Consider the following 22,495-nt stretch of genomic DNA (forward strand, 5'->3'; position numbering starts at 1 on the left):
AGGCCTCACTGAACCACTTTTATTGTATTTGCACCTTGCTTATTGTGTCAGAGAATTCATATGATTTAAACTGGCATGGCTTATGTTAACGGATGCCAGCTAGCTTAGCTGTGCTTGTGGAACGTTGGTAAACCTCACTCCCCAACGCCTCAAGAGTGCTGCTGGCATGCGAGCCAGTAGCCTGGGCTATTGGTTCAATTGTTAGCGCGCTCGCCTCCCGATCCGTGGAGCTGCTGGTCGCGGGTTCGAGTCCGGGCGTGTGCAGGGCTGAATCGCGCAGGTTCAACACAACGCAGGTTACACTTACATAGGCAGTGTTACAGAAATGTTTCGATTTACATGCAAGTTGGTTCAATATTGCAAATAACTCATCTGTATTATATTTTACCATGTCTACTCACGGACCACTTGGGCTAGCTTGCGGACCACCAGTGGTCCCCGGACCACACTTTGAGAAACACTGACCTACACTATGTAGATTATACAGTATCGTCGTCTCTGTGAATAGTGGAACACCACAGTGGGACACTAGGACAAACGTATTTCTTACCCTGATAGAAATGAAGACTTGCAAACTTCAGTTTGGTGAAATAAAATGAGCATTGATCAGGGTGAAAGCAAGTGATAGCATGCCATAAGAGAGAAATAACTTTAATAGGAGTGGGGAAATGCAAAGTGTCTTATAGATGTCAACACAAAGATGGAATCAATAGTCCAATGTGGGTGGTTATATAAAATGTATTGGTATAGTCTCTGGCAATTTTTCCATGTTTCCATAGTGGAGGTGTTGGGGAATGCTGCAGTTTTGTATGTATTCATCATTCAGAAATACTATTTTCTGATTGGTCACATTCTCATATGTGCTTTAGGCAAAAAATCATGTAACGACACTTTTCAGCCTGCACACATTCTGCCATCAACATCAAACGTTTTTTGTTAAGCATTTCTGAGGGCTGTATCATCAAGTCGAGTGCAACTACAAGGTGAAACAGCATATTGCGTTTGATGTCGGCAGTACGCCTAGTCCTGAGAACATGTAGTTCCATTCCAGTCTCAGATCTGATGCTTGACATACTAAAATGGCATTACATTAGGTAAAATAAGTAAACATTATAATCTCATCTTGCAAACAAGCAAGGTAAATCAATTGTTCAAGAATGTGCGTAACTAGAAGTATGTAATTAAGGACTTAGGCGTGAATGGGAGAATTCGGCCCTTAATAAAAAAAATATTTTGTTCTCAAATGAGACAAGATCCTTCATCACTCAGATAAAGACTAGCCGCTCACCAAGGTCAGTTCCTAGTGCCCTATGTTCTATCACCATCGTTGCCTAATTGACAAGGAGTAGGCTGCAAAGTTCTGGATAGATGCACATCAATCATGTGCAACTGATCCAAGACTTTGCTTCACAGACTTTTACAGCAGACCAGTCTACTCACATTATTATCCCTTGGAGAATGACAATGTAACTGATGGTCAAACAAAAACTTTTTAGATGGTCTAACAAAACAGGTGTGATGACCTTTCAGTAATCAAATAGACTTAAGATTATTGTATGTATGTGTGCGTATGTTTGCATTTTCAAATATCTAATTATTTGTATCTTAATGAAATATATTTTTTTCACACCAGTATTTTGCATTTTATTATGTTACACATCATGAGCAAGTATTTGCAGTTTGTATTTTTGTGCCCACCTCTGTCTGCACTGCTCTCTCATTTCCTTTCATCACTGTTCAAATAAAGGTTAAAAAGCTCAAACATCATTTTAAAAAACATGAGGGCATATTAATTGTATTACGTTGACAGAAGCAAATGAAAGATATTGTGATGCCAATAAGCTCTAAGACACATGAGGCAAGATGTGGTGAAGTCTTCAGAGGCCCAGAGTCTTCTGCTGCAGCTGACATCCCAGCAGAGCATTTCCAGCCTGCACACACTGAGACACACAGTCCACTGCAACACAGACACATGGAGCACACACACACACACATTTCACACAGACACACACGAAAGTGCACAAACACAAAACACACACACACACACACACACACACACACACACACACATCTTTGAACTGAGAGGAGGAAAGTTTACCTTTCTGAGCTTGAATCCATGATGCTGCCTTCATGGCTACAAACTGCCATTCATCCTGGGCCTCCAGGCAGAAACCATAGAGCCAAATCAGAGCCAGAACTGTAGCCCACACAGCCTTATCCACCTAAAACACAAAAAATAAGTCAAGTCAGTCAGTCAAAAAACAAAAAGGCAGTTTACCTTTAATCAACCTTGTATGCCTAAACACAGATATATTAGCTTGACATTCTAACATAACATTTCATTCTATTCAGAATTTGAGTCTGGTACTGCATGATTGGGACGTGATTATGGGGCATGTTTCAATCCATGCAGTGGAAAATACCTCAATAAATAAAATGCCTCAATCGCTGTTTTTTGTTTGTTTATTTTTTCAAAGTTATTGCACTGTCAATATCTTGTGCAATACGCAATGGGGAAATCTAAACGCCTAGCTTCTCTAGCGAGAGCCTTTTATCAACTGAAGCACGCTCAGGTGATGCATGACCTGAATCATTAGGCACAGTTGCTCATCTGTCCATCATCATATAAAGCCCGCCCAGACGATTTGATTGGTACAGTTTTCAACGTAGCATACAGGCTTCTCAAATGAACAACTCCAGACCGAATATGCCAACCTCAACTTTTGTGGGCAGGGTTAAATTCGGGCTGCCTTCCAGGCTACAGATATACCGTCATGACTATCAATTGGAAATAGCTTTATAATCTCCAGTAAAATGCCGTTTCTTTGATCGTGATGTTCTAGGGTGAAATATTTTGCCTAGCAGATAAATAATTAAAGGCAAAATCAGACATCCTTAACTCTAATCCCATAAACTTTTTGTCAAACTCAGCAAACTGCTTCTCACGGTCCTCTAGTCTAGCCTCTGCAGTCCCTCTGGTGTTAGTACACAAAGGTGGATCTGCAAATGGGAAACAAACATAGGCTAGTATTAGCCCAGACTAAGCCACTGACCTCATATTGCTTGGGGGTTCTTAGAACTATTATTTGAGTGCTATTAAAGGAATAATTCAAAGTTGAACGATTTGTACATACTTTTCCGCAAGATAGCGGTGATCGGAAGACGAGCTAAAGTAATGCACTGACTTCATAAACAGTCCTCCTTACTACAAACTCTCTGTGCACTTACAAAGTTTACAATACCTCGATTTGTCTGTACTGACCCTCTCAACGCTACCTCCAAAGTCTAATGCTATTTTGAGTCTTGTCAGTGGTTTAAAATGAATTTGTTCTGTATCTTATTTATGTTCCTTACATTGAAAATTGTTTCTCTGATCTCTTTTTTCCTTTCTGTTTTTTTTTTTCTATCTTTGTCTGGTTTTTCCTCTTTCCTTTCTTGACATTTTAATTGCTCTATCTTTTCAAAAGCCGCCTATGGACAAGTGTTGCGAATTAGTACCTGTGCTAAAAGCATCTAGTTTGTCCAATGTAATTGCTAAGTCTATATCAAATAAACATTATTAATAATAATAATAATAATAATAATAATAATATCTATTCATTTGACTTGATGTCCCTGTAAGCTATTTCGTTGTTAATGCAAAAATGGTTTAGCAGAAAACTACTCTTGTGTTGCATAAATTTGCTAATATAATTTACACATTTTGATCGCTAAGGGTGTCTTGTTTATAGAACTTCTTTCGGTCACACACCAACTCTTAAAACGTACAGGACAAATTTCTATTACTAGTTCTACTTCTAAATGGTTGGTTGCTACAGCCAAAGCCCAGTTATTAATGTCATGTCTATCGTTGTCAAACTAGCATTTCCCTGGATTCTGTTGAGCCTGAACTTCGCTGTTGTCCTTACCCCCACTGGCATCAGTTTGTCCAACTCATCATCTGTCTTCTTCAACACCTTGGCCATGGAGGACTCCATTTCCCATGACCCCGAGGCTTTCTGGAGAAAGATCAGCTGAAGGAGGGGATCTGGGGGAGACTCTGGTTCTAAAAGCCAAGACATTCATTCAGATGGAAAAAAGGCAGCAAGATAAGTTAGACCACCTATGCCCACATGACTTTGATGCCAATTACAGGTCTACATCAAAATAAAAGCAAAAAAACACACAACACATAGGAAATGGCATATTGCCGCAATACTATTTTTCAATACCTTGAACCCCATCAAACATCTCATCATCATCTTCCATAGAATCACAGCACATCATTACTGCAAAAAAATTCAATAAAATACTATGAACCCATTGATACATTAACAATGCAGAGACTGGATTTACATGCGCAAACACATTTTTATATAGCCTACTATAGAACACAAAATGAATATAGAATTTCCCCATGGGGATCAATAAAGTATCTATCTATCTATCTATCTATCTATCTAAAATATGTAGAAATAACGTTTAGTGTGGGAGTTGTGACACAATCATACATGTATTTTGGCCTAATAGCTAACAGAGACTAAGGAAGTGAGGGAACTTTTGATAATGTGTGTAGCAATGCTAAAGCAACTGATCTTAAAATGTTTGACAACATATAGAATGACAACAAATCTGTTATCATGCTCTAGGGTTAACAGTATATGTTGCACAACAAATAGGTGGACTACTATTCATCCAACGTAGAGCTAAAATGCTTAACGGTCGTTTACACCAAGAACGATAACAGTAAAAAAATATTGTTTTAGCTAATATGAATGACAACGTCCACACATAAACTATGGGCCCTATCTTACACCAGGCACAACGTGGCGCCAAGCGCAACGCAAGTATTGTTCCTTTCTTACACCCAAGGCAGTGATGAACATTATTGGGGTAAGTGTTTTTTGTTAGTCAATAGTGAAAGTAAATAACTAAGTGTAAAATTGTTTTGTTGTTGACTATGAGACCACAGTGAAGTTAGTTTCAGTTTGGATGAGTTCAAATAATAGGCGAGTGCAGATGAATGTAGGCTATACTCTGCTAGTCACACACACATTTTAGTAAAGCAAGGTTTAGTGGAATCCTGGTGTTGCACACACAGTCTTGCGTGCAGATTCCCTCAGATGCATTGACTGTCAAAATACCCGCCGTTTCATGTTGCATTCCTTACTCTTAATGGCAATGTCCAAAAAAAGTCCAAAAAAAATTTAGAATGCAAAATTTGGAAAAAGTCCAAAAAAAAATTTAGAATGCAAAATCTTTCTTGTGCATTTCAATGTGTGGAAGAGAGAGGAGAATGTGTGGGCATATACTTACCAGGAGGCATTGCAGGCACTGCAGCCATTCTAGCCATTGGGGCCATGTTAGCCATTTTACGCATTGGGGCCATTCTAGCCATTGGCATTGAACAGCAAAGGGCCATAGGTGCACCAAAAAACATTCCTAATAAAAGCATAAAAATGTCAGAGCAACCTGTATGTTATTTTCCTGAACAGAATCACTGGGATATTATAAGTGCCACAATATAGAGACCCACTCTAACCTGGCGTTGGCACAGTTCTGTGCAGTAGTGGTCCCTGCACAGTCTGTCCACTGCCCTTGTGGATGGCGATGAAGGCGGTGTGTGTGCAGCTGACTCCAGACTGCAGGCTGAGCTGCAGCAGCTTCTCTCTCAGGGCCTTCGCCTCTGGCCCTGCTGCCCTCTCCTCAATCTCCAGCGAGCGGATCAGAGTCCGAGCCCCCAGCCGGTGGAGAGTCACTCTAAAGTGGGAGAAGGGAGACCAGGGGTCGTGTGAATAATGCAGAGTACACAGATCAGCTACATTATTACAACAATCAAACCTCTCCCTGAAAAACCTTGTTCCTTTATTTAGATAGCACAGCGTTACGGTGGGAGTAGAACGGTGCTTGCGCTGTTTCTTTGTTTCTCTCTCAGCTCCTCTGCAGGTGACTGCTGTGCGTGTTAATTCAGGGGCCTGGGCCTCCTGTTTTTTAAGCTATCTATGTCTAATGACTTCCTTTCCCTCGCCACTCTCGTCAGTACACAAAGGGCGAATGCCTCTGTGACGTGCCTTCGTCGGAACCACACTCACCTTTGTTATTCCTTATTTGTTGCTTTATCTACTTTTTGCCATTTGACTCGTATGGGATTAGTTTATGTTTTATGTGTTTGTAAATAGTTTTGCATTGGCGGTGGTTTGGTGGTTGGTAAGTCACTTTATTATTTTAGTTTTAGGTTCAAATGGTGTAGTCGAAAGAGGTCTAAGGTTTTCTGTCTCTTTTGTATTATTTTCACCACTCCGTTCTTTAGTCTGTTTGAGAGCATTACATTATTACATTTATCCATCTTGTGAAAAAAATAATGGTCTCGTAACACACAGAGAAGCGACAGAAAGCAAGCGGGAGAAATAGATGGGGATGGGATTGGGAAATGACCCACAGGTCGCAGTGAGTGGTACAGGCGAATGTGTTACAGAAGCTGAAGCCACGTGCAGCTGCAACATTTGAATTGCACTTAAAAAAGAACCCTCTCATCTTTACCCTGTGTCTCCTGTGGGTCTGAGGCAGAAGCTGAGTTGGTTCTTGACCGTCTCCTCCAACAGGTTGTACTGTATTGTCACAGATCCTTCAGGATTCGCTGCGTTCTGAGATCAGGAATCACACAGAAGATGTAGGGAAGTTAGAGGTTGGTGTCATATCATGTAGAACTTAAAGTGTAATAAACAGGAAAAATATTAAAAGCATACATCAGCCATTTATGTTGTCTGCACCCTGACATGTAAGGAATACCTTTCTAGATCCTTTTTAGAAGACCAGTGTCTCTCAAGAAGTCAGAACACGACAAAGTGGTACATCAGAAACAGGGCATGCTGTCTAAAACTCCTTGACATTTGTTTAAAAAGTGCAAAACTCCAAAAGGTCACCAGACTGGTATAAAAGTTAGCATTGCACAGCCTGGTGACCTTCAGTAGACAGTCATCACGTTTTCATGCCGGGAATAAGTGGTTTTGAATCAGTTTATTGCCCAAATTCCGTTTATGTCAATATTCCATTTAACCTGTTTACAAACAAGTAGAATGTCATGTTTTGAGCATATTTATGTTTACATAGCTATCGACATTATTCTGAACGAGTCAGCGACGCAACCTACAAATAGGCATTCTGTGCGAATTTAGCATGTGCAGGCCTACAACACTCTTTTTTATGGGAGCATATTCTGCTTAAGGTGTTTTCATGACCCAGTATTCCGTTTAGCATATGCTAGGGTGTGCAAACAGTTTATTAGTAAAACAAATATGGCCTTTTTCGGTTTATTTCAAATCAGAATAAGGTGCTTAGGTAGAGTCATTTGGTGGGCTTAACAAGACACACACATATTTGGTTTATTCCCAATAAACTGATTCTAAACCATTTATTGGCTGCATGAAATTGATGAATTTGTTCTTTCACTTTCACTTCAAATTAGGTTTACAAACCCCACTTTTACACAACATTTTCAGGATCAACATCACCACATAAATTCCATGCAGACCAATGACTGAGATGTCCTCTCACCTCTCCTTTGAGCTGGGCATAGAGCAGGGCCCTTTGACCATGGAAGAGCACTTTGAGTGGAGGAGACAAAGTGGTGACAGATACACCATCTGGAAGGTTCCAGTGGACAGAGATGTCCTTCACTGCTGGCTGCAGTGCATAGTGCAGAGACTGCATCACCTGGGGGAGGTGTGTAGACAGATAAATAGTGAGAATAATGGACACAATATTACTGACCACCAAGAAAATGAAAAGTGTGAACCTGTTGATCTGTTGTGTACAGGAAAGTAATTTCTTTTTTTAAAATACTTGCTTTTACTGTAAAAACATGAAATTAAAGTCTGATGAATCACAGAAAAAATGTGGGTGTCAGCTGACTTATTGGATCCACTGCACAGTACTACGACCCATTTTAATATCTTTTACAACATTACTGTCCTTTTGTGTTTATTATCTTTACTTATTACACGGCTCTTCACAAGGCAAGTAGAACCCTCCGCTGCACGGCAGGGTCTGGTTCGCCCTGTCGGGACTTATTATGACCGCCAAGCAGCGAAGCAGCGGTCATATATAGGTTTAGTCAGATTTTATTTTATTTTTTTCGCATGCCCAAATTTCCGTCAATGATTCCCGGGACACTGAAAGACCGGGGTACACGAAACTTGGTGGACATGTAACCCCACATGGATAGCATGGAACCATCGTTTTTCGTTTTGATCTGTAGCCCCCCCCCGCTGAATTGGACCACCCGAAAGGAGGGTAGGGCAGACACAGTTTTCTGTGAATATCTCGAAAACCGTAGGGTTTAGGAGGACCATTTTTTTTTGTATGTTGATCTCAAGGGGCCATGTCAACTCATTCCATAACCACTCATTTTATGTATAGCCACCTAGTTAAACACAAAAAAGTAAAAATGAGGGTGGTGTAATTGAAGGTATCTGTGACCCTAACATAGTCAAAACTGCACGAAATTGGAAGTGTAGGATCATTATGACACCCTCTGTATGCACATGAAGTTTTGTGGAATTCCGTTCATGGGGGGCCACACAATAAATTAATTTATGTTACTATACACCAACTGGCCTGTAGGTGGCGGAGACAGTTTTCTGTGAATATCTCGAGAACCGTAGGGCCTAGGAGGTCCACCTTTTTTTGTATGTTGGTCTTAAGGGGGCATGTCAACCCATCCCATTACCACTTATTTCATGTATAGCGCCACCTAGTTAAAAAATTAAAAAAGCAAAAAATTAGGTGTTTTCATCACAATATCTCTGGCTGACAAGGTCAAAACTGCAAAAATTAAAAGTGTAGGATCATTATGACACCCTCGAATGCATGCCAAGTTTTGTGTACTTTTCGGGTCAATGGGGCCCTACAATAAAATAACTTATGTGTACATTTAGTGACGTACAACAACAAGGATTCCCGGGACACTGAAAGACCGGGGTACACAAAACTTGGTGGGCATGTATCCCCACATGGATAGCATGGAACCGTCATTTTTCGTTTTGATCTGCAGCCCCCGCTGGACTGGACCCCGAAAGGAGGGTAGGGCAGACACAGTTCTCTGTGGGCAGACACAGTTCTCTTTTATGGTATGTTGGTCTCAAGGGCCCACATCAACCTGGCTCATAATCACTCATTTGTGATTTGCACACACCCCCCCCCACCCCGGTAAAAAATTAAAATTCAATATTATTCTGCTTTAATCGCCCCTATCTTCAGTTAAGATGTTCAGAACTGCACCAAATTTTATGTGTATGATTGACCTGGCATTCTCTGGGGGTCTGGGGGTATGCCAAGTTTCAGTAGAATTTCATCCATGGGGGTCTAAAAAATGAGGTTATGTGTACATTTAGTGACTGTACACTCATTGGCCTGTAAATGGCGGTGCACACATATAAACATGCACACACACAGGCACCCACATACTATCGGTATTAGAACGGCCGATACATAATTACAAATTCAGTAGGATCAAAAGAAAGCCAAAATAAATATTCATCATCATGGCTGCATTTTCAGTATTGGCGATAAGTAGTCGTTTGTCCACTAGATGGCATCGTTGCAGTGAGGCGTAATTTTGTTGGAAGTTAAAAGTGGGTTGGGGAAAAACAATGGACACTTCCTACAAGGACTGTAATTTACGCCTTGGCGAACATCTAATAAGGACAGGAAGATGTTCACATGAAGTGTAATTCCCATTTCTTCTTGAAACCGAAATAAATCTGAGGATGTTTATCGGACATGCTTGGTTTTACTGCAGATGCGTTAATCTTGTAATATCAATAAGGACCTAGGTAATGTTACCGTTAGCGTTGGTTGAGTGATGGAGGCCCATTTGATTGATTGCATTTGTAGAAAACTATAAATGCGGTTATACCAAGCAAATTGATAGCAGCACTGTTTGTATCTTTCGACTGTCATTTATTGCACGTGCTACAAAATCATTCTGTGCAATGGAAGATTTACCAACGTTACAGTCTTTACAGTTTTGCCTATACATCGTGAGACTGAGGCGCCTGTTTATTTTGTTTAAGGCGTGCGTGCAGGGTGTGAGAGGGAATCGATGTGCTTTGATTCCAGCTTGGTAGTTGTAGTCTGTGAAATTAAAAAAAGCATGTGTGTGTGAAGTATCCAAACAATGACACCTTCATTTCATTATGGCTGCTTTTAGGAACACACCTTAAGCTACTGTGTAGTGGGTCCCATTTAGAAGTGGCTACTTCATTCGCGCTTTCCTTGACTCATGGAGCTGCGTGAATGTTATTACAACTTTTCGCCACGATATGGCAGTTTAAGTCCGCTTGATACTGTAAGTCGTAAGCCATTGGTTTCCAAAGGAGATTTTATTTGTGTAAGCCAGCATAGCCTATTGACAATTTATGTTGTAAATAGGCCTACCTTATAATCCTACCTGTAGCTTAGGGAAGCTAACAGCTTTCTATTAGGATCTAGTTTGTTAGTTACAGTTTTGTCATAACTCCCTAATGCATTTTTGCATTTAGAATAGCCAGAGCGTGTATATCTCAATCTGAAAATTAAACAATATCGGGTGCCTATGGACTAGGCTGGGTGAACCCAGCCTGATCTGCCCGCTATTTATTTTTGATTTCTTAAAAGATTGAGCTTGGTCTGATGAAAGCCAGACTAGCCATGGACCTCAGTTACACAATGCAAGGGAACATGAATCAGCCTATATTTGCACGAACAATAACGGACAAAAGCTCTTCAACTTTGGCCCGTTAAAATGTGTATGAACAGTCTAGCGAGGCATTTCATCAAGGCCCATTTGGACATGTCAGTTATTTGCACCACTGGTTAGATGTAAAACAGCATTTCGTTTCAGACTACTGTTACTTAATTTGTGCATTAACAATAACGTTTCAGACTACTGTTACTTAATTTGTGCATTGACAATAAAGTATTACATGAACTAAAGATGACTAAAATCTTATGTAGAAGAAGAAACATTCACAAAAATCCATCCATCCAAAAAATGACCTTTGTTTTTGATAGCTGTTGAAAACGGCATGGAACTGACAGAGATGTTTTTGTTTATAAATACAAAAAAATAAATAAATAAATAACATTATGCTGATACCTTTTGCTTTTCCCAAATACAATGTAGCCTACAGGTGTAAGTGACCTTTCATCAATCCAGTTGCAATGGATGAACTGTGATGAACTGTCCTACTTGTGATTGTTTAGAGATTTTAAAGGTTTTATAACAATGCTACATCTTCTTTGGCTATTCTACAATCTATTCACCTTTTCAGCACCAGTAGGCTACTTTCTGTGCAGCCAAGACACACACTCAGGCATGCCAAACAAGCATACACAAAAGTTTCAAGAGTGGGGGATGGAGTAAAATATGGAGACAAATTGAAGTGTGATTTATTTTCGCGGAATGGATGTACAGGACTGAGCGGCGGTCATATTTTGTACCGCTATGCGGTACATCTAGTTTTCCCAATAATGACCGGCATTCTATACATTATCCCTTACATATTTAAAGTCATTCATTCATGTTTATCTTAATTTCATTATTTCATTTCATGTCTACTTGTGATTATGACACCAGCCTGCTTAGTTGCTACTTTTCTTTTTTCCATTTTTCTTAATCTTTTATTCTGAAAAAACACACACTATGACTTGCCGATCCTATAATTCATTTTGTGTAACATCATTGTTCAGTACAATTGTTCCCTCACTAGAGAATAAGTCCCTGTCTTTGTTTCTCAAATCTGCCTACCAGCTCCATCTCCTCCTTCTCACGGCCAGCAGGCCCAGAATGCAGATTGGAGCCAAAAGCAGATTCAACAGAACATCAGTGGGACTGAATTGGTTTAATGTGTTCTTTCACACATAAACCTCTCCAGAATTCATGACATGAACAGATACACTTGACTTGACTAGAATGTTATATTAACATATAGGTATAAAAGATACCACCAGTTCCATCTCCTCCTACCTTTGGCTGCATGCGGTCTGTTCCTGTGATGAACTGAGCATGCCCAGAGGCCTCCTTGGCCAGGCCTGTGATTAAAGCAGTGCTGGCACCCTCTCCGATTCCAAAAGAGAAGCACCTGCACATATCATATCGAGGTTAGCTTCAAGCTGTTTTATTACGTACAAACTAATAAAACATCTCAAAAATCTACTCTTATTGTTCAAGTAATTTTTTTGTCATGTGGCCCATCACATACCGGTGAGAATTCCCATTGATCTTCACCAAGTCCAAAACCTGCTTAGTGTTCCCCACCTCTCCATCAGTGAAAATGAAGAGCTGAAATGAAATAAAAGAAGAAAGACAAAATGCTAAATGTTCTGTATGGAAGAGGTTTTGCTTTCTTCTCTTGTCATCCATTTTGAGCCTTCACAATGTTTTGGTCTAAAATTAGTGAAAGCACAGTTAGCAATGAATATAATAATTAGCTGACTAATATCAATATTTGGTGACATCCTCCTCATATTGGGACTTCTAGACTGCAGCAACTCCTCTTCTTCTGCTTCTGCTTCCCTACCACTGAAGGGGAGGTAGACTTTTTAGCAGGCCTAGTCGTCCAGTGCCCAACGATATACTCGCAGTGAGGTGTTTTTTCTCAGTCGCTTTGGTACTTTTCTCAGATCAGAATCAAAATTCTCATAACTATTAGTTCAACCTCCACAACATTTAGTCATTTGTGCACATCATAGTAGCAATTTCCCCTTCCTCTGAACAAATTGCAAATGCTTTTGAACATGTATCAGTTGCTTTGTCATGTGAGTCAAAATGAACTATACTTATGGATGCTGAATAGTCGTTCCCAATAAAACTAATAGTCTTCATTTCATTGCTTGAGTCATTACATACAAAATTTGTATACTAGTTATCACAATGTCACAATGCTGTAGAATTGCAAAGAAAAAGTTTTCAAATGGCTGTACAAGTACTGTATAGTGCTGTCTTGAGCATTTTCAGGTAGTGTCACCGAGTTCTGAGCTTTTTTCGCATGGGAAAACACTGAGCATAAACTGTCATAATGAAAACATGACAAAGCCATTTAACTATCTTTTTCATAAACGATGGTGTCAAGACTTCTCTTTTTGATGACACTGACAGTTTCATTGACATAAATACTTGCTTTTGAGGAATGGACTATCCATTTTGAGCAAGTGACATGCTTTTGCAGGTTATCCACTAGGTTTTGCAGTTTGCACTAATTGTTTTGAGAAATGCACTAACTGCTGTGCAAATGTTAATAGTGATGTGAGAAAAGCACCAAAGAGACTGAGAAAAATAATCTACCATGTAATAATCTACCTGTCTGGGGTGACTGGGGATGCAGGGCTGGCTGTAGATGTGTTTCAGAGGCTGAAGAATCTCAGTGCCCCCCATGTCTGCTCTCATTCCCTTCACTTTCTCAAGAGCATCATCCATCGTCTTCTGGTTGTACTCAACGCTCTTCCTGCAAGAAGACAACAGTCATCATATTACAAGGATCAACCTGAGTTTTTCCAAAAACTAATCTGAACGTGAGATATAGATAAATGTAAAAGCATACTGACGGGAAGAAATGTTCATAACGGGAGCCAAAGCCATAGATGTTGAAGTAGCAGCCCATGGGGAGGCTCTTCAAGAGCAGGAGCAGAGTGTCCTGAAGACGAATAACAGGGATAAGATTGAGCAAACCCTGTATCTAGTAAAGGAATTTCACACAGCATCTGCAACAATTGTAAGAGCACCAAAGAGAACAAGCATTGACAAAGACTGATTTTGCAGGTTTTATCAGAGTTTAAGTTCTCTCTTGCAATACATCTGCAGTCATGGTACCTTGGCACTCTCTATGCGCATCTTTGCATCTTTTCCTGAGTGCATTGCGCAGTCCATACTCCCTGATCGGTCCACCACAAAAATAAACTCTCCACACGTGGAAAGTGAGGATGTTACTGCAGCAGGGAACTCTGGGTAAATGCTGAGCAAAACAACTGGGTCCCTCATCAAAGAGCCTGAAACAGAGAAACAGAGCGGCTTGCAGTTCACTTGTATTTACTTGCCTACATTTCTACACCGAGCCGACAGGTGAAGAGCCCAATCCCTCACCTGGCTCAGCAGTGTCCAGTCCAGCCTCCATTATGGCAGTGGGCTTATGAGCATCGTGGTAATACAGCAGCAGCTCCACATCACGATCAAACAGGTGGCCTGGAGAGAGACTCACCTGGAGGATCAGAGAGAGGAATATAGCATTACACCACACTATACCTACTGCTTATAATCACAAATTCATAATGTCCAGCACTCCATACCGTGGCCTGTGTTTTGTCTGGGTTGAGGTAAGCCAGTGGCTCCAGATCACAGTTGCACTCTACTTTAGAGATGGGCTGGGGGGAGGACAGGTGAGCACTGAGAGCCAAAGTGTAGGGCACCGTACCAGCTGGGACTGATGTCACAGTGGCCATTTGACTCCTGTCCATGTCTGAGAAGACAGTTGGGAAGATGCTACTTTTTCTTTTCTTTTTATTTTGATGGTGTCATATCTGTGGCACTCTTAAGCTGTATATAGTATAAGAGTTGATTTCAAATAACCAGGTACTTTTTCCAAACACACACTAGTCAGAACAGCAGCACGTTAGAACACTTAAGAAGTATTTCCCACAAGCCTCCATGTTTCTGGGCCTCACCCTGGGGTGTGTAGCGGGGGTTGAGCACAGCGGGCAGACAGAAGCCCAGGGCGTCGTCAGCTTGCATGTCCAGCTCTGAGATGTAGACCAGAGTGATGGCAGCACTCTCTCCTGGAGGCAGGCTGCCCACGTTCAGCTGGAACACGTCTGGGCTCTGATCACTCTCCTCCAGCAGGAAGGCCTGGTGGCCCGAGCTCAATGCATCATCATACTCCTCCCGGGCCTGGACCAGGAAAGAGCAGATACATCATCATACTGCTTCCATGCCTGAAGGAAGGGGACATCTATACACCTTCATAACCCTAGTTCTGTCATTATAACCAGAGGTGGAAAGTAACGAAATACATTTACTCACGTTACTGTATTGAGTAGTTTTTCTGTGTATTTTGTATTTTTTAAGTAGTTTATAAAATCTAACGAAAACAGAAAGGGAGAGAAAAAAAATTGCGCCCTAAACCACTAGCCTAGTGATAATGATCAGCATGTAGCCTACAACTAATGAATCAAGCTGGCGCCATGCAGTCTTTCTGAAAGTGATGGAGATGGAGCTGGATCACGAGATGCATCAGATTAGCCTAACCTATGAAAGTGTATTTTCCGCTATTCCAATGGGTTGTCTCAGTTCGTTTTAGCACCAATGATAGATAGATAGATAGATAGATAGATAGATACTTTATTGATCCTCAAGGGTAAATTCAAGATTGATTGCGGAGATATTCAAGCAAACACCATGGGATTTTGTGTTTTGACGTTTGTGCTCACCTTTCTTTGGAAAGAAGTTTATTATAAGTTGTTTCCCCTCATTTTGATGTCTCTCTTTTTCCTGTTTTGGCCTTTGTTTTTAGTAACCTGACTTGGCTTTCTTGGAGAAAGACATTGCACCAGCAGCAAAACAATTAGTGGTCCACTACTAGCGATGCTCAACTAAATAAATAAAAGATATGAATCGTGCAGGCAGACTAAACCATTAGCTCTTTAGCAAGGGAGAGTGAGAGTGACCTTAGACAGTTTTCACTATGTTTTGTATACAAAATCCAGTCAGTCAAACTTTACATTTTGTCTGACATTCATTTTGACATTTCATTTGGAAGTTAAAATATTCAGGTAAAATAAATATATGGTGGAAATAAGTATTGAACGCTTACATTTTTTTTCCAGTAATTAGCCTATTCCAGTGAGTCTATTCGAAATTTTCACCACACATTATATTAACACACATAAAAAATCCAAACATAAGAGTTTTGTGTATTAAAGTGGAATGACACAGGAAAAAAGTATTCAAGGTGCCTACTAAGATTTTTCTTCAACACTCTGTGGAAAAGCCTTTGTTTGTAAAGACAGCTTCAAGACATTTTCCTGTATGACAAAATGTATTAGTCGCAGTATCAGGTGTGATTTTGGCCCATTGTTCTAAACAGATTCCAGGGGTCCCTCTTGAATCCTGATCTTTAGTTACTTCCAGAACTGTTTAATTGAATTTAATTGAATTGGCTGCCTTCAAGTCTTTCTGGAGCTTTCTCCGAGTGGTCCTTGGCTCTTGGAATTGACTATCCTTCTGACTCCCTGGTCAGAAATATTGCAGGAGATCCTGTGCAAGGCCGGTTGATGATGCAGTGATGTTTCTTCCACTTGCAGATAATGGCTCCCATGCTGCTTACTGGAAGATTCTGAAGTTTTGAAATGCATCTGTAACCAGTTTCATTGATATGTTTTGCAACAATAAGGTTGCAAAGGTCTTGGGAGAGCTTTTTGCTTTTATCCATCATGAAATGTTTCTTGTGTGACACCTTTGTAATGAAAAACCTTTTTATAGTCCATCAATATGTAGGCTACTAACCAAGCTTATATTAATTTGCACAGATAGAAAGGATAACTACTCTCTAACTACTTACAGATTCCAGCTCGTTCCTTCCCTTTCCTTGCCTTAGTGCTTTTTCTTAGCGTGTTCAATACTTTTTACCTGTGTTATTCCACTTCATTACACATGACTCTACTTATGGAGTTGTTTGGATTTTTTATTTTTTATGTGTGGGTTACCGGAGTTATTACTAATGCCTGGTGAAAATGTTGTGCCCCCTGTATTCCACTTTTCAAGGGCCCTCTCCTCCACTGGGGCCCTATACTTCCCACTTCCCCCCCGCCCAGTTCGACGCCCTTTAATCTGCTGAACCTTCTGCTCGTTTCCAAATATAAAAAAAACTCTGCAACTCAACATTGGCCTGCCTGCCTCAGCTGCTTGTGAGGGGCTTTTCAGTTGTGCTGGATTACTGTTCACTGCAAAGCGACCCAAGGATGAGTGCAACTAACTTTGAAAATTAACTACTGCTCAAACTTAAAGGAGAACTCCGTGATTTTTCACATAGATCTCCATTTCTCAACGCCCTTATCAGGCAAGTACCTCCACTTGGCGGCCATATTGCAACACTTTTTGGGCACTTATCGCATCTATTTCAGCAGAAATGCGTGTGCGTAAGGCTTCACGACACCAATCTTGCTCCAGCAGCGAGATCACAACAGATGATTGACACGATGTCTTCACAGCACACCACATGATTGGCTCAATGTATTCACAACACACCACATGATTGGCTCAATGTATTCACATGTCGACGTTTTGCCGCGGAAGGGTTGTGATATGTGTAGACAACTGCCATATTGGCGTTACAAACTAACCACATGCATTACTATGGAGGATTTTTTGAGTGCTGTATCTCCTCATTAGAAAGTCTCAGGTAAAACTGGTTGTTCTCTCCCCCCCCCCAAAAAAAGTAACTAAGTAACTTTTACTTTAAAGTACATTTTAAATGAACTACTTTTTCCTTTTACTTGAGTACATTTTCAGATCGGTATTTTAACTTGTACTTGAGTAATATTTCATCAAGGTATTGGTACTTTTACTTGAGTACAATATTTTTGTACTTTTTCCACCTCTGATTATAACAAAACACAAATTTCACAAACACAGTCAGTAGACTGTAGTCAGCAAATATATTCTGTTCATTAAAATGTTTTGCTGTTCCACACTCACCTTCTGTTTGTCCTGCAGCCTTGCCACCACCTCTGTGTCTCCTATCTTGGCGCTGAGGTGACAGACGGCACATTCTCCAGGCAGAGGGAACACAAACACAGCCTCTAGGGGGCGCTCTTCTCCATTCACATACAGCAGAGTGGAGGTCACTGTGGCTACATGTCCCTGCACATGCACATCTACCTCCACACTCTTCAGAGGAACTGGAAGAAGACATGTTGAAGCTCATGAAACTGATTTAATCTTTAGAGATGTTATGACATATTTAAATACAGCAATTTCTCTGCAGTTGCAATGCAATTAAAGGAGAATTCCGGTGTGATATTGACCTAAAGTGTATTGAAACATGATACCGAGTGTGAACGTATGTCTCATAGCCCATCTCGGCTTGTCCCCTGCACTCCAAAAATCTGGAAGTTAGCTTAGTTAGCCGATGCTACCAACAGCTTTTTCAATAGTGGTACTTCGGCATCGAGCTAGCCATGCAAATAAATCAGATTCCAAAAATGATTCAGTGGAAATGCATGTATATTCCAGTTTCTTCCAGTAGCAGCAACTGAAATCCATGCATTTCCACTGAATTATTTTTGGAATCTGATCATGTATATTATCATACCTGTTCATTCTTACTTATCATACCGTTCCGAATTTATCGTGACTAAATTCAAGATGGCTGCAAACGCTAAACTTCGCGGAAGATACTGTCTGTATAAATCATCTTGTAAGTAAACTACCAGTGCTTTTCAAAGTTCTCAATGTCTCGTTTTTTTTAAATGTCAGGGCCCTAGGAAGTCTACCAATGAAGTGTGGAGATACATTGAGCCTCGTGAAATGGGTCTAAAACAGTGATTTATTTGCATGGTTAGCTCGATGTCAAGCACCACTATTGAAAAAGCTGTTGGTAGCATCGGCTAACTAGCTTCAGATTTTGGAGTGCAGGGGACAAGCCGAGATGGGCTATGAGACATACGTTCACACTCGGTATCATGTTTCAATACACTTTAGGTCAATATCACACCGGAATTCTCCTTTAAGCTCAAATACGAAAACAAGGCCTGTGTTTACATGTAGAATCTCATTCACATGATCATACAGCACAGAAATGGATTGGAGGATTTTAGCTACAAATATATTCTTTAAAGGAACCATATGTAAGATTGTGGCCAAAACTGGTACTGCAATCACTTTCAAAATACTGAAGAGCGGTATATCCCCTCCCCCTCCCCCCTGCCTCGAGGTTGCACACACGGATGGCGAAACACTACTGACTTCGTGATTATTAGATAGGCCAAAACACAACATGACATGACAAAACATAACATCAACAACAGTTGAGGGCTGCAACTTCATTTTTTAAATGACAATATCCTGGCTGGACTACTGTTGTCAGTGATATAAGTATTTGAAATGAACATGATTTCTTAATGTCTAGTGACATATCAGGGCCATTTTATGATTATTTGAAATATTTTTCTTACATATGGTTCCTTTAAGCATCTTATATATATATATACACATAATGTAAAATACATGTATACATGTAATAAATGAATAATTATCAATCCTTTTTTGTCAGATTCTGATTAAAGTGCATTAGTGTTCAAACAATGATTACGTATATGCTTTAAGGCATACGAGGTAACTATTGCAGAAACTCAACTCTCTGAGTTCTCTCATACTCTCCTGAGTTCTATCAAAAGCTGAGAACATGTCATCTTGCTGTGTTAAGCAGTTAGGAATGTACAAATACCTGTCAATCCTTTTCTGTGTGCACAGGGACACAACACCCACATTGACAAAAAGTATTGCATACATTTGTTTGTGGTGTATAGTAGGTGTGTTAGACCTGTTACCCTGGCCCAGAGATAACCCCATTACATTGCTGTGTCTGCGTTTTGCAGACTGTTTGACTGTCAGTTGTTGTGTATTGATTGACATGGTTTAGAGTGTGCTATATTTTCTTTGAGAAGGTTTTTTTAGAGAGAGAGAGAGAGAGAGAGAGAGAGAGAGAGATGCCTATTGCCACATTTGTGAGAAATTCTCTTATCTTGCCATTCTGAAACTGGTTATGACTTGATAAATAAAGGTGTGCTCAACAAGACTAGTGAACCTTTGTCAAAACATACTTTCTATGTAGATTCCTTATAACAGTTAGATTTCTAGGCTATATAACTGTGTATCCACTATAAAACTATTAACCTACTACGCCTACAGTAAACCTACATCAATAAGGAGGAGCATTAACTTGGCGCCACTTACCTGGCTCATTCTTGACAGTAACCAAACCACAGCAGCTTTTCATGTCGATGCTTCAGCTGTTCGATTCAAGCCTGGAAGCAAAGCCGAGACATTTAAACAAGGTAGCCTACATGTATTACACTTAACAGTGGGAGATTCCTCTGGAAGACATAGCCTATAGGCCTACCAATCACCGAAAGCGAATGTAAAAGTGAAGCAAAATTAACAGAACGGTTAAATAGTTTTACCTAGAGTTGATAGGCCTAGCCCTTTAAGGTGTCGTGGCTAGAAATAAGATGAGAGTGAACTGATTTCAACATTTGAACGAGTAGCGTAACTGTAGGATCCTCCTCCCCTTCACTTGCTGCGCTCCTTCACTGCTCCATCCCATCCCCGCACTCGTCATCAGTAAGTTTCCATTCAGCTCATTCGCATATTCTATGGGGTTTTCATAATAATTTGGCTCCAGAATATGTGCGAGTCAAAACAGACATTAGGCCTACCTATGGTATGGAAAACGAGTCGACAGGGGAATGTTTACGGAAGTAAGCAGGTAAATGCAAATGCGAATAAATTGGTCCTCTAAACTTTAATCGTGTTAGGCCTACCTGAGAATTAAGAGTTATTCCACCTCCGAGTCGAATTTCTTTGCGTAGGCTACCAGAAGACTGAATGCTCATTTCAGACACGAATGCTGGTATGGTCAAAATACGCATTAAAAAATCGGACGAAACCTATGTAAACTGAACCCAAACTATGGAAGGCCAAAGGTGTCATGGTTCGTAATTTACGAAACGCGGTTTAGGCAATCGTGCAAGGTGTGGTTTGTGTACAAATGCACTTGTGTATGGGCAATTCCATGCAAAGGTCATCCTTACCATGGAAAAAAAAAGTTGTGCATACGCAAATAGAACTGTTGTTAAAATCTTCATTTAGGTCTATATTTTATTGTTTGTAACTGATCTGATTGAATTTGATGGAGAACGACACTCTTTTTACATCATAAATATGGTGTGCAACCATACAGAAACAATTTTTTTTACATGGTAATATTATACATATTTCAAAAGTGGATAAATGGACCCAATGTTCAAACAAATTGTGTCATTTGACAAATTCCAGATTGACAAGGGAATGGTAGAGCAATGTCTATGCTCAGCTTGCCTTTAAGAGCACAACTCCTTACATTTGTAAGGCTTTTGTTTTTAAGTCAGCAAGTTCCATGGCCATGTCACATCCATAACGTTTTTATAGGAAAAGTTTATGCTACACATACAGTGTTGATGCGACAATGTCCATAGTGTCTGTGCAAAGCTGATTTATATCAATGTAAAGTGTGATGACCAAATTGTGCCCCTTTCTTACTTTTAAAACCTTTAATGGTGCGTTATGGATGTGACGTTATTGATGTTACATAATGTGAATTTACAAGACTGGGGACTTTATTATACCTCAAAGCCGATAAAACGTCTGTTCTGGTGGCATGTCAGTTTCGACGCATTTCAACTTGGTGTTTACAACTGACATTTCAAAGATTAGGTTGATCAAAACCACAGGGAGGCCTTGCCTAACCATTAGCAAAACAAACATAATATTAAAATACCTCCAGTGATTAGCCTAGCCATAGCCTATTTTCAAGTGGCCTAATAACGAAAGTCTGAGCGATTATGTTCCTGTAACTGTCATACTAATGTTGTACAGTAACTGGATTATCGTTTTAGCTGACTTTGGTGAAGATGGCAACCTCCTTCTGTTGCATTACATTACATTTGGCTGACGCTTTTTAACCAAAGCGACTAACAACATGGTAAACAGTAAGTTTTAGAACAATTCTCACAATTTTAGGACAGTTTCAAAACTGTCGTGTTGCAGATCTGTTCAGCCTGCCGTTCACGTCTGCTTAACACAGTTTAATTTTAAATGTGACGCGATATGACAGCATTTGAAGTGTCAGGTCCTCTGTAGCTAATACCCACAGAGTAACATGAGTAAGGGCAGCAATAAACTAGATGTACCGCATAGTGGTACAAAATATGACCGCCTCTCAGTCCTGCATATTCTCTTCGCAAAAATAAATCACGCTTGTCAATTTGTCTCCATCTCCTACTCCTGCAACTCATGTGCATGTAAATGAGTGTGTGCATATGTGAGTTTGCTTTTGTTTATAAGAGTGTGTGTGTGTGTGTGTCTGTGTGTGTGCATGTGCGTATGCGTGCCTGTATTTGTGTGTTTATGTGTGTGTGTGTGTATGTGTTTGCATGCCCACATGCGTATGCGTGCCTGTGTGTGTGTGTTTATGTGTCTGCATTCATGTGGGTGGGTGTTTGTGGATGTGTGTGCTTGCCTGTCTGTATGTGTTTATGTGTGTGTGTGTGCTTGTCTGTCTGTATGTGTGCGACTGTGCGTGCGTGCGTGTGTGTGTGTGCTTGCCTGTCTGTATGTGTGCGACTGTGCGTGCGTGTGTGTGCATGTGCATGTGTGCACATGCACGTGCATGTAGTTTATGTGTGCAAATCACAAATGAGTGGGTATGGGTTAGGTTCATGCGGGCTC

The 22,495-nt window shown here is 40.4% G+C and overlaps 1 protein-coding gene across 3 annotated transcripts; it reads right to left on the reverse strand.

The window, feature by feature from the left end:
* Positions 1-635: 635 nt before the first annotated feature.
* LOC125308792 (von Willebrand factor A domain-containing protein 5A-like) lies at positions 636-20,706 on the reverse strand. 3 transcript variants are annotated; one of them, XM_048265387.1, is made up of 19 exons: positions 20,551-20,705; positions 19,964-20,034; positions 17,705-17,907; positions 14,677-14,899; positions 14,302-14,471; positions 14,099-14,213; positions 13,829-14,004; positions 13,564-13,652; positions 13,319-13,463; positions 12,222-12,301; positions 11,987-12,101; positions 7,534-7,692; positions 6,520-6,623; positions 5,522-5,739; positions 5,296-5,421; positions 4,212-4,268; positions 3,909-4,045; positions 2,099-2,222; positions 636-1,957 (listed from the first exon to the last, which is right to left on the reverse strand). In XM_048265387.1, the coding sequence occupies exons 2-19, from the start codon at positions 20,004-20,006 to the stop codon at positions 1,878-1,880; spliced, it is 2,364 nt and encodes a 787-aa protein (XP_048121344.1). In that variant the 5' UTR covers positions 20,007-20,034; positions 20,551-20,705; the 3' UTR covers positions 636-1,877. The 3 variants fall into 3 exon arrangements, with proteins under 3 accessions (XP_048121344.1, XP_048121345.1, XP_048121346.1); XM_048265388.1 differs by lacking the exon at positions 20,551-20,705 and adding an exon at positions 20,191-20,460; XM_048265389.1 differs by lacking the exon at positions 4,212-4,268 and having other exon boundaries at positions 20,551-20,706.
* Between the last annotated feature and the right edge of the window lie 1,789 nt (positions 20,707-22,495).

Source organism: Alosa alosa, chromosome 15, assembly GCF_017589495.1.
Source record: "Alosa alosa isolate M-15738 ecotype Scorff River chromosome 15, AALO_Geno_1.1, whole genome shotgun sequence".
In the NCBI taxonomy this organism is placed as follows: Eukaryota; Metazoa; Chordata; class Actinopteri; order Clupeiformes; family Clupeidae; genus Alosa; species Alosa alosa.

Excerpts from the sequence above, each read along its gene's own strand:
- LOC125308792 (XM_048265387.1), bottom strand. The coding sequence starts at position 20,006 with ATGAAAAGCTGCTGTGGTTTGGTTACTGTCAAGAATGAGCCAG. Across the intron at positions 14,214-14,301 it reads CAGACAAAACACAGGCCACG|GTGAGTCTCTCTCCAGGCCA; the intron begins GTATGGAGTGCT and ends CTGATCCTCCAG. Across the intron at positions 7,693-11,986 it reads CAGACCGCATGCAGCCAAAG|GTGATGCAGTCTCTGCACTA; the intron begins GTAGGAGGAGAT and ends CACCTCCCCCAG.